Source organism: Rhinolophus sinicus, linkage group LG07, assembly GCF_036562045.2.
Source record: "Rhinolophus sinicus isolate RSC01 linkage group LG07, ASM3656204v1, whole genome shotgun sequence".
Lineage (NCBI taxonomy): Eukaryota > Metazoa > Chordata > Mammalia > Chiroptera > Rhinolophidae > Rhinolophus > Rhinolophus sinicus.
In genome coordinates, this window is record NC_133757.1 from 64,317,064 (window position 1) to 64,330,065 (window position 13,002).

Below are 13,002 nucleotides of genomic sequence, written 5' to 3' on the forward strand. Positions count from 1 at the left end.
AAAATGGAAAAACCAAATTGATATAACTGTACAAAGTAAGTATAAAGAGTTTATATTTAGTTTTATGCTAGTACATATGTAATTAATTTTATACTAAGAATAAGTAAATTCTGGCAGACCCTGGGAATTTCTCTCATTTTAAGGAGTACATTACAAGATTGAGAAACACTGTCTCCAAGGAATAAAATTGTCAAAATACGTTATGGTACAATATACCAACATCTTTCATGTTAAGAAAAAACAGGAGCTATAAAAAGGTATAGAAACTTTAAGAATAAACTGTAACTATAAATGGAAAGAGCATAAAACCTGAGAAACTGTACACAACAAATTAAGTGTCTCAAAGAAAATGAAACCCATTTTCACAGAAGTGTAGAACTACCTGTTACCATTTGTAGTTATAAAAACGTTAAAAGTTGATTTCCTGTCAAGATGGTGGGGCAGGTAGGTAAACCCTGCACTTGCCTCCTCTCACAGCCACATCAAAACTACATCTAAACTACAGAACAACCATCATTGAGAATTGCCTGAAGTCTAGCTGAAGAGAAGTCCTACAGCTAAGGATATAAGGAAGAAGCCACCTCGAGACTGGTAGGAGGGGTGGAAACGTGGAACAAGCTGTCACACACCTGTGTGTGGCAGTTAAAAACGGGGAGAAATACTTCGGCTGTGGAGGCCCCCCATAGGAGCAAGAAGTCCCAGCCCCACACCAGGCTCCTCAGTCCAAAGTTCCAGTGCGGGGAAGACAGTCCCCATAACTCTGGCTGGGAAAACCAGCAGAGATTGTGGCTGAGGGAGACCGAGGGCGGCTGGAGCTCCAGGCATTCCTCTTAAAGGGCCCGCACACAGACTTACTCACTCGCCGTGAGCTCCAGCACTGGGACAGCAGCTTGACAGGCACCAGGTACCTACAGGGAGGAACTGAGTTTTCTGGCTTCAGAGCAAAGGCTGGAGGAGCAGCTTTCTCACAGACAAAAGTGTGGAAGAAGCCATTATTTCTTTACTGAGCCCTCCCTCATCCTGGCATGCAGATGAAGGCAGCTGCCATATCTCAGTCTCCCTCAACCAAGGTAACACTATTCACCTCACCACGGTGATTCCCTGAGACCGTGCCCAAAACCCACTTGGGAACCCACTCAAGCCGCTTCCAGTGGCTTTGCCATATAAACAGCCTGTATTGTGTCGTGCTGCAGACTTTCCTAAAATCTCTCTACATTCACAAGACCCAAACAAGCATATTATGGCCTCACAGAGCCCTATACTTCTTGCTAAGCAGTCCCAAGCCCAGAAGTTGGCCTCGGTTCACACCTTGACCTCTCCCATGCACCTCCAAGCACAGAGCAGTGGCTGCCATCTGCAGATTGCTTTGTGGCTCATGTCAGATGACCCAAGGCAGAACACAGACTTTGGCTGAACTTGGCCTGCTCCTTGATGGGGCTCCTCAGAGGAGGCCCTGGGGACGGCATGCCTGGCAGCTGGCTGCAGACCAAGCTGGAACACCACCTAGCTGCCTCCACAGGAGACACACCCAAAGGGCACACTGGACATGCAACAGAGTCCTGTTAAAGCGAATCCTGCTCCATAGGATCAGCCCCTGGACAGTAATTCCTCCACTGTAGTCATAGCCAGTCCTCCATAGGTGTGCAAACAGCAACCAAGGCTCAACTGCAACATGAAGGCACAGAAAACCCACACAAGGGACACACCTGGAGTACAGGACTCAGGTGACCAAGGAGACTGTGCCACTGGGTCACACAGGACACCTGCTATATAAGGCTACTCTATTAAGACTGGGAGACATAGCAGCTCTACCTAATACACAGAAACAAACACAGGGAGGCAGCCAAAATGGGCCAAGAAACATGTCCCAAATGAAAGAAAACAACAAAGCTACAAATAAGAACGAAACAAAATGGAGACAAGCGATCTACTAGATGCAGAGTTCAAAACACTGGCTATAAGCATGCTCAATGATCTCAGAGAGAACTTCAACAAAGAGGAAACAGAAAAATGGCGATAGAAAACATAAAAAACAACCAGTCAGAAATGAAGAATAAAATAAATGAAATAAATAATACTTTAGCGGGAATCAACACGTTAGATGAAGCAGTGGATCAAATCAGAGATTTAAAAGTTAAGGTAGTAGAAAACACCCAAACAGAACAGCAAAAAAAAAAAAGAATCCAACAAAATGAACAAAATGAGGAGAGTTTAAGGGGCCTCTAAGAAAACATCAAGCATGTAACAACATTCACAGAAAGAGAATAGAGACAGCAAGAAATTGAATACCTATGTGAAGAAATAATGATTAAAAACTTCCCTAATCTGGTGACAGAAACAGACATACAAGCCCAGGAAGCACAGAGACTACTAATGAAGAAGAACCCAAAGTGGCCCACACCAAGACACATCATAATTAAAAAGACAAAGAGAGAATCTTAAAAGCAGCAAGAGAAAAGTAGTTAGTTACCTACATGGGAGCTCCCATAAGACTGTAAACTGATTTCTCAACAGAAACTTTGCAGTAAGAAGGGATTGGCATGAAATATTTAAAGTGATGAAAAGCCAGGACCTACACATCCAAGATTACTCTACCAAGCAAAGCTATTATTTAGAATCAAAGGACAGATAAAGAGCTTTCCAGAGAAGAAAAAGCTAAAGGAGTTCACCAACACCAAACCAGAATTACAAGGAATGTTAGATGAACTTCTATAAGACAAAAAACAAACAAACAAACAACTGATCAAATATATGAATAATAAAATGGCAAAAACTACATATCTATCAATAATTACCTTAAATGTAAATGGATTAACTGCTCCACTTAAAATACTAGGATGGCTGAATGGATAAGAAAATAAGACCCTTACATATGATAGATAAAGACAAATGTCATATGATTTCACTTATGTGTGGAATCTAAAGAACAAAATAAACAAGTAAGCAAAACAGAAACAAACTCATAAATACACAGAACATTTTGATGGTTGCCAGCTCAGAGCGGGGCTGAGCAGTGGTTGAAAAAGGGGAAGGGATCAAGAAGTACAAGTTGGTAGCTACAAAATAGTCATGGGGATGTAAAGTATAGCATAAGGAATATAGTCAGTAATATTGTAATAACTATATATGGTGTCAGATGGGTACTGGATTTATTGGGGTGATTGCCTTGTAAATTATATGTCTAAACACTACGCTGTACACCTGAAACGAATTTAATATTGTATGTCCCTCTAATTGCAAAATAAAACAATTATTAAAAAAGATTAGAAAAACTTTAGAAGTTTAAATAGCTGTAGTGCCAAAAATAAACATATCACCCATATTTTAGCTACTAGAAAAGCAATCTCATGGTTGCCCTTACAGTCTTAAATATTTAAAAAGCCAAAAATAAATTACTGCCAAAATATAAGAACAAATTATTAAACTGCTAGAAGCTATATTAAAAGCAATAAAAAACAGAATGCTTAATGTATACTTTAATCATTAGGAAACTCAGCTTCCCTTGAGGCAAATATTGCTGAAGTCATAATTCTTTCCTCATTTACTTTTAAAGACATTTCGGAAACATGACAATTCTAAAACAAAAATAAAAGAGAAGCCTGGACCAAACGAAATTGGATGTGGAATCAAGAAACAGAGGTTTGGGCTGGCCCAGTGGCTCAGGTGGTTAGAGCTCCATGCTCCTAATTCTGAAGGCTGCCAGTTCGATTCCCACGTGGGCCAGTGGGCTCTTAACCACAAGGCTGCCAGTTCGATTCCTCGAGTCCTGCAAAGGATGGTGGGCAGTGCCCCCTGCAACTAAAATTGAACACGGCACCTTGAGCTGAGCTGCCGCTGAGCTCCCAGATGGCTCAGTTGGTTGGAGCACGCCCTCTCAACCACAAGGTTGCCGGTTCAACTCCCGCAAGGGATGGTGTGCTGCGCTCCCTGCAACTAGCAACAGCAACTGGACCTGAAGCTGAACTGAGCCCTCCACAACTAAGACTGAAAGGACAACAACTTGAAGCTGAATGGCACCCTCCACAACTAGGATTGAAAGGACAACAACTTAACTTGGAAAAAAGTCCTGGAAGTACACACTGTTCCGCAATAAAGTCCTGTTCCCATTCCCCCAATAAAATCTTTAAAAAAAAGAAACAGAGGTCTTATTTCCGGTTCTCCAAAATTTTCTGTGAGGCCCCTGGCAAGTCATTTACAATTCTCAATACTTCTACTCATTTCTTAGTGATAGATGGAAACCAAGAATGTCTCTCAAAAGAGTTCCTCAGGAAGCAAGCACATTGCATATAAATAATGCCATTACCCAAGTCCACTAGAGATCAAAAAATGTCTTTGAGGGAGGAGACACAAGGCCTGTAGGAGGCAAGAATAACAAAAAACACACCTTCAGGTTTTGGGGTCGTGTGAATTTGTTGAGAAGTGCGGTCTGAATCAGCTCCCATCTGCTCCCTGCAGTTCGCTCACCATTCTTTGAGGAAAAGGAAAAATAAATGAGGAAGCTATTCGAAGGTCTTCCGCATCATAGAATCAGGAGTCAGGTAAGAATGTACTGTACTAAATCAGAGACTAAAAGAACATGGTATTTGTTCTTACCTCATCTTCCACAGGGTACAAGTTTTGTTCTGAACAAGGCATCTTAACATGCTTGTTGTCCCACAAATCTTTAAAATGTGTTGGAAAAGGTTTAGGAACTTCTCCTGCTCGCAAAAGATCTACCTAAAATAGAGGTTAACAAGAAAACTGTAAGTGCATAAAAACTAGGTGTATTGTCTACGAAAGAATCCAAGTAAATCAGCCAAAGCAAATGCTATAAAATACCAGCTCCTAGGCAAGAAATCTTCAGCTGTTCCCACCCCTTATCTCCATTTAATCAGTTTCCAAGTCACCACGTCCTGGGCATTCGCTCTCCAATCTATCTAGGAGCCTGGTCCTCATTATCCCTTGCTTGAATTTCTGCCAACAGCTTTCTATCCCTCCCTTTCCCTAACTCCGTCTGCTCCCAGAACATCATCCCCCTTAAACTCTTATGTCACTTGGAAATAACGTTATCTTTCTCAAGTATTCCCAGGCTTCTGATCCTATAATGGCTCCCCTCTGCCTATACTGATTCCAAATGATGTTCCCAGTTTGAAACTTCTTCTCTTACCCAAACACTATCTGGTTAAACATCTATTCTTACCTTCAATGCTCAGCCCAATTTTCATTCTCTCTAAGAAGTCTTCAGAAACTTTTAAAGGCAGTAGTTTATTCCCTCCTATTTTTTATTAGATTATTATACTAGAGCATACTAGTGTTTCCTTCCCCCACTAGACTCTAAATTTCTTGAAAATAATAACCATATTAATGTTGTATTCTGAATATTTATAACAGAGCCTGGCATGTGTTTTATATGTATATTGTATATATGTATATATACGTAAATATACACATATATGTATATATTCACATTTGCTACTTATAATGAGCATTCAATCAATGTTTGAGGAAGGAGACACTTTAAAAAATAAAAATTTTACATTTTGCCTATTCTGGACATTTCATATAAATGGAATAATACAATACATGGCCTTTTGTATCTGGCCTCTTTACTTAGCATAATGTTTTCAAGGTTCATCCATGTTGTAGCAGGAATCAGTACTTCATTGCAGATAATCAAATAATCACATAAATATTTCAACTGTAATATGCTATGAATGAGAAGTTCGTGGTGTTAAGAGAAGCTATTCTAGACAATTTTAGCTTAACTTGTGCGCATAGAGAAGTGACAATTGAGCTGAACTCTAAAGGATAAAAAGAACTTAACCAGGAAAAGGGGGAAAGGAAGATTATTCCTCAAAAAGGAAACAGCTTATGGAAAAAAAGACTGTCAAATAGGCAGCTTCATAAAAAGTCTGCAACTCAAGAGAAATAAATTGCAGGCCATCTATATAGGTGACTATTAAAACCATAACTGTGGATGAAACTACCCAGAGAGAGAGTGAGAAGAAAAGTGGATGTGTGAGAAAGCCTTGAGGAATGGCCACACAGAGAAGAAGAGCTAAAGGAACATAAAAAGTGACTAAGGAGGCAGGAAGAAAACTAGGATTACATGGTGTCATTGAAGCCAAAGGATGAGAATATTCCGAGGAGGAAAAGAATGGTCAAAAGTGGCTGAGTCATCAATTTACCCTGAAAATATTTTCTCCTCCAGATGGAGAGCCCAGAGGTGATTTTGTAAAGTTGTTCCACATAATCTGAGGTGATAAAACAGGTACCAGTCCAGCTTGCACATATGAGAATATACTTTGTGTGTGTGTGCGCGCTTTGTGTGTCTGAACATGAGTACAGGCATGTGGTTATGTGTGTGCATTTATGTGCGTGCATGTGTGTATGTTTATATGTTTATGTGTGTTCATCCACATGTTTATAGATAATCAAGCACTGAATGTCATGTCCATGCATTTCAGATTGCCTTACATTTCTAATGTGAAATATCAGCTTTATTTTATTCAAATTCTGTAACTATTAATACCTGGCAGCTTAGAAATATAACTAAGGACTGTTAACTTACTAATAGTAACTATTAATTACACATATATATTACCATATTCAGGAAAAACAATCTACAAGAAAATACACCAAATTATTAAAACTTTGGCAACAGGACTAAGAGACAGGTTTTCTGAGTTATATACTTTTACATAATAGTTGCTTTTTTTTTTTACAATGACTCTGCATTACTTTTGTAATAAAATAAAGAATTTTAAAGAGATTTTTAAAATCCGTAGGTCACTGGATATCTAACAAATAAATAAACAATAATTATAGAGATTAAGTAACGATTGTATAGGATCCTTTAATTTTTCTTTGTGGGTGTCTTAATTTTACATACACTAGCAATACCTCCTTTCCCTGTATCACCCACTATTTAAGAATTCACCATGTCCTATCAATTTTACCTCAAAACAATGCAACCATCTATTTTCTCTTCTTTTTATTTCCACCATTATCCTATCTCAGTGATTTTCAAACTTTTTAAAATAGAATTGTTTTTTCTTTAAGAAATCTGACATGAAATCATTAAAATCAAATGAAAACTGTTTTTATAAATAAAATTTTTACAATAATTTTTACTTATTCTAACATCAATAAAGGAAGATGACTGTTTTAAGAAGTACAAAATTTGAAACTGGGAGTTAGGGATGACAGCTAAAGTAACTATTTAATTCACATTTATATCTCTTACACATTATTAAGAAAATCCTACTTACCTAAATAGTAGCAAATGGTAATTTTTTTAAATTGTTATTTTGATGTTAAGGAAATTCTTCAGTTAAACAGCAGTGGCAAGAGAACCTTGATTCTATGGTCTGCACAAAAATGACTTCTCTTGGTAAATCTGCTGTTTAAAATGTGGTATCAAGCATTTCCAAAATTTCAAATTTGAACTAACAAACACAATTTCAAATTGTTTGTTAGTTCTTGTATTACAGGTTAAAATTATAATTTAGAAAAGAAACTTGGGTCAACTTTCAAAAGAACCTCTGAACCACTTCCACGCAGCACAATTTAATAATTACTGTCTCCTTACTTTTCATTGCTTATCTGAGCTCTTACATTACCTTTCCCTGGTAATGTAAAACTGAAGTGATCCTCACTTCAATTTTTTCTCTTTTCTTTTTTTTTTTTTTACATACAGTGGTCTGATTACTCTTGCTGCAGCCCAACTATTGTCTGCGCACACATTTTAATGATTTCCAAAACCTACAGTCAAGTGCAGTTCCTGGCTCCTGAAGCCCTCTCTGATTTGAACCCAATCCACATTTCAAGCCTTTTCTTCCACCGTTTCCCATCCAAATTCTAAGCTCTAGCAAACCAACTGTTTTCCATTCCTAAAACATATTTTTCAACTACACAGCCTTTTCGTACAAAGGTTATGTATGTCTGGAACTCTCTTGCCTTACTAACTCCACCTCAGAAATTTCTGCTCATCTTTTTGAGTTCAGCTCAAACCCCACCACCCTGCTAAACATCACTTCTACCTCTAACCACGCTAAAGAATTCTGTACTTCAATATATTTAATCACATCTAGACTAAGTTGTACCATAAAAGGGATTTTTTAAAGTAGTCCCTGTAAAATCTAGTAAGTGTGACTAACCAATGAGATGACTATTTAAAACTATCCAGGGCGGCCGGATGGTTCAGTTGGTTAGAGCACGAGATCTCAACAAAAAGGTTGCTAGTTCAATTACCACATGGGATGATGGGCTGCGCCCCCTGCAACTAAGATTGAAAACGGCAACTGGACTTGGAGCTGAGCTGCGCCCTCCATAACTAAATTGAAGGACAATGACGTGGAACTGATAAGCCCTGGGGAAACACACTGTTCCCCAATAAAAAAAACAAAAAACTATCCAATGTGTGATGTAAATCTGCTAAAATTGGATTATGGTAATAGTTATCTAACTGAGTAAATTCACTAAATATTATTGAATTGAGTTGAGCACTTAAAACGGGTAACTTTTACATACCTCAATAAAACTGTAGTTTAAAAAAAAACCCACAGGAAGAATAAAAGAGGTTACCAGGAGCTTGCCAGGAATGGGAAGTTATTGTTTAGGAGGTACTGAGTTTCTGTGTGGGATAATGGAAAATTTCTGAAAATGGATAGTGGCAATGCTTGCATAACATTATGAATGTACTTAATGCCACTGAAACATACATTTTTTATAATGGTCAAAATGGCAAATTTTATATTATGTTTATTTAACTATAATTTTTAAAATGAGGTTGGTTTTAGACATGTTGAATTTGAGATACCTATGGAACAGTGATGGAAATATCTAGAAGAATCTAAAGCTTAGAAAAGAAGGCAAAACTGGAGAATGATTTGAGGATACTGAAAACATACAACTTTGAATTTTAGAGACTAACCCAATACTCAACATGTAGTGTGAATACTGTCAATTAAATACTTTTAAAAAGAGAATCTAATGAATTTTCTTAAAATTATAGAAAAATCCAGTTTCTTCATCAGCGGACAATGATTCATGTTACAGATTTGTTAAATATAGTATTAAGTAACCCATCATATTTATACATTCTGTAGATGTCTCAATACCTTATATGAGGTGTGATCAAAAGACACGGTGAATGTTTAAATTTTAAAAATGTATTACAGTAAAAGACGTATTGCCATTAATCCCCCTCAAAATACTCCCCCTCGTGTTGAACACACCTGTCCCATCGTTCTTGCCACTTTCTGAAGCAGTTCTCTTTCATGAGTATCTTTACTTCATCCTCTACCATGACAACTCTCCATGCCACACATCGCTTCTGGTATACAGCAATTTCTATCAAATAAAAACATTACAGTGTGTCCTCATCCACCTTATTTACTAGGTCTAACACCGGGCAACTTCTGGTTCTGCCCCAAAGTCAAAATGATTCAGGTCATCGAGGCAGCCACGACAGCGCAACTGAAGACACTCACGAAAGAGAACTTCCAGAACTGCTTCAGAAAGTGGCAAGAACAATGGGCTAAGTGTGTTCAAAGCAAGGAGAAGTATTTTGAGGGGTATTAATGGCAATGTGTCTTTTACTGTAATAATTTTTTTTCAATTTAAACATTCACCATATTTGTTGATCACACCTCTTACATGCAGAAAAAGAAGCATTTTTTAGGCCTTGGTCTGTTTTTCACATTAACAATAGTATCACAAGAAATCAAGACTTAATCTTCTCTCTTTATAGGTGAGAGGTAATACCTACCCGAATAGTTACTGTGTGACTGGCAGAAGGTCTCAAGAGAGGCAGCTGGATCCCACAGCCAGGCATTCTTCTCATCTCCTCAATAGGAGTTCCAAGCCATTTCTTATCTGGAGAAAGGTGAGGCGGAATGTATTTAGGGATCTTCCGGTCTGTTCTTTGATTCTTGATTTCACATTGTTCTTTTCTAAGGTCAAAACAAAAGTATTCAGTCACAAACTACTTACTGTTTAAATTCATTTAAATACACAGTACAAAACTTACCCAGAACGTTATTTTTTTAAATGTGCCAAGTTTGTTCTCCCTCCTTGGTAATTACCAAAAACAAACAAAAAAATCTTATAAAGCGTATAGTAAAACCCAAGAGTTTCAAGAGCTTATTTTCAATAGTCTGTGGAAGAAATTTCCAAACACACATAAATCAATACGAGATTGACAAATGAGTCATAGTTCATAGTATCAGCTACTTCTCAGGACTCTAGGCAGTAATTTTCAATGACGTGAACTTATTATGACACGCTTACTAGAAAAAAAAAATCACAGAAATTACAGAGTGGGCTTTAAGATTCCATATGAGATAATTGCAAAAATGTAATTTTTATATATATATATGTTTTGTAATTAGACAGACTGGGATTTAAATCCCAGCATTACCACCCACCAATAACAAATTTCAGTGAATTCTCTAACCCAAATTTCAGTTTTCTCATTTGTGAAGTGAGTACAATACCACCTGCCTGCCCGTCAGAGCATTAGAGAAAATGCAGTATACAATGGCCTAGGAAAATGGCTAAAAAACAGTAGCTACTACCAATCAAATATTTTTATGTTCTGATAATTCACATAAATTTCAGAAGGAAGTTCATGAAACTAAAAATCTTACTAACAATATTTATTGGTTTTCTGTTTCTGACCTTTTTGGAATTTAAAACTCTGAGTCTAGGTTTAAATTCAGCATAAATAGTTATCAAGAAACCCTACTGTTTCTTTGCTTCGGTGTAAAACATAAATTTGCCAAACCCCCCTTACAAAATTATAAAACACATTACACTATTGGAGATACTCCTGAGGCCAAAAACTACCTTTTTTCCTCTGCTTTTGGCATTCTCATGAAATGATCTGTGATTTTAGAATCCTTTTTCCCCTGTTGCTTGGAATTTCTGCATTCTACATTCAGGCTAGAAGTACTTCCAGGCAGTTTGGCGTTTAAATCATTTATTCCAGCATGACTCTCTCCTCCTTCAAACTGGAAATGCAATCGAATTTCACCTCCCTTAGCAGAGCACCATTTCCTTGATTCGGGGTCGGCTTCCCTTGCTTGGAACCTTGAAGGTTTATTTGCTGTTTGGGAGGAACTGCTATCTTCTTGTTCATCAAAACCTGGACTTGTCTCTTCATCTGCTTCTGAGTCCTGACAACTATTTTTGGAATTATCTACATCCATCGGTGACTCAGGCTCACTTTCTTTCCCAAATGGAGGAGAATTTCCTAGACTACTTTCCTGACTACTCAACTTGTTGGCATTTTTCAGTCCAGTACTGACATCCTCAGAGCCAACGTCTGACAAGGGACTCTCTGGTACCACATCTATCTCCTCCTGCTGACAACCTGCACAGTCTTCCACAAGATGACAAGACTTGCTGCACTTCTGGTGGCTTCTGGCTTCTCTGGCCTGTTCATCTTCTGTAGTCTGCTTTGCATTTGCAAGCTTTACAGGTATAAAAAATTGTTGATTGTCTCTACTTTCCTCACTATCTGTGTCACTGTGATCATCATTTTGGGGTGACTGATCAATGTTAGCATTACTGAACTGTTCTGGTACCAGAGTTACTGCTGGAGGTTCACTTTCCAAAAGCTGCTCTGTATGTTTCCCTTCATTTTGCCACTTACACATAGCTGCAGTCTGATGCTGGTTCAAATACTGTATACTTTTTTCAACTGGTGATGTATCAATACTTAGGTGAGAAACATTTTCTAATTTTTCCATGTTATGTTGATAAAAGTTATCTTTTTGTACAGAACTCATCATGGATTCTACTCTTGTATTGTTGTTTTCTTTACTAGGCAAACTACAAGAAAATAGAAAGAACTAATGATACAACAGAATTTATGATATAAAAACCACTTACCCAACCCACTCCCACAATGTCGCAGCAATAATTAAACTACTTGTGATACTAAAGCACGTAGCATGACTCAATGACTTTGCACATACACGTATAATGCCCTTGCCTTAACTATGTGCCTAGCAAGTACCTGCCAGAGTGAAGTGTTAAACTTACTCACTTCCTGTGCAGTCTTTCCAGCAAAGGTAAAGTGGATTATTTGTTCTGTATGCTAACCACCACTGTACCTTATTTTTATGCAGTTATCATACTAAGTAATACAGCAGGTCCTCAAATAACATTGTTTCATTCAATGTCATTTTGTTATAGTGTTGGTAAAGTGCAGTTGGAACTTAATTCTTGTTTATACCAATTAGCCTATAGTAAAACTGGTTTCATTATGTGTCATTTCACTTAACGATGAAAAACCTATCAATAATGTTAAGTGAGGACTTACTGTAATCCTGTGTTTTTGTATCTGTCACCACCACTACACTATAAATATCTTAAAGACAGAGACTATTCCTCCTTCATCTCTGTATCTCAAGTATATAGGACAGTCCCTGGCATATAGGAGACTCTAAAAAGTTATTATTTATAAACTGGAAGAATGAATAAATGTAGATAAAGAAAAGTGGGAAAGCAAAAAGGAGAGGAAATAGCATGAAGCAAGATAAAATATCCATATATCATATTATTCATTTCTCTATATAGACATGTTTCTATACCTTTCCGATTCAGCTGTCTTGATTCCTTTAGTGTCCATCCAACTGGTAATAGACTTTTGTTTGAAAACTGTAAAAAGAAAAAAAAAAACCCAAAACATTAACGTATATGCATACATGCCTTCAAAGAGAAAACACCTATAGCAGTATAAATACATGTAAGGCAATATGCTAAGTTCTGTGGGTTAAACAAAAATTAATCACTCCTTCCACACTCAAGAAATGGGAGATAATACAAGAACATAAATATAAATACATTTGCAATAGAATAGAGAGTAACTGGCTTCTGAAAGAGTTGATATGGCCTAATGGGTGAGAATATAGGCTCTGGAATGAGACCACTTGGATTTAAATCCTGGCTCTCCCTCTGTATCCCTATGTGATGTTGTGAGGGGTCATTTCTGTGTGTCTCAGAGTCCTTATC

At 37.5% G+C, this 13,002-nt stretch overlaps 1 protein-coding gene across 7 annotated transcripts in view; it reads right to left on the bottom strand.

The window, feature by feature from the left end:
• Nucleotides 1-13,002, bottom strand: part of PARG (poly(ADP-ribose) glycohydrolase) — a 142,365-nt gene that overhangs the window by 123,902 nt on the left and 5,461 nt on the right. For 4 of the 7 annotated variants that reach the window (XM_074337270.1, XM_074337268.1, XM_074337269.1 and 1 more), the window contains exons 2-6: nt 12,582-12,648; nt 10,831-11,817; nt 9,748-9,935; nt 4,594-4,712; nt 4,385-4,468 (exon numbers count right to left, since the gene is read on the bottom strand). In XM_074337270.1, coding sequence (XP_074193371.1) covers nt 4,385-4,468; nt 4,594-4,712; nt 9,748-9,935; nt 10,831-11,817; nt 12,582-12,648 — 1,445 coding nt within the window. The remainder of the gene's footprint in view (nt 1-4,384; nt 4,469-4,593; nt 4,713-9,747; nt 9,936-10,830; nt 11,818-12,581; nt 12,649-13,002) is intronic. The other 3 variants (XM_074337273.1, XM_074337271.1, XM_074337272.1) reach the window with 1 other exon arrangement.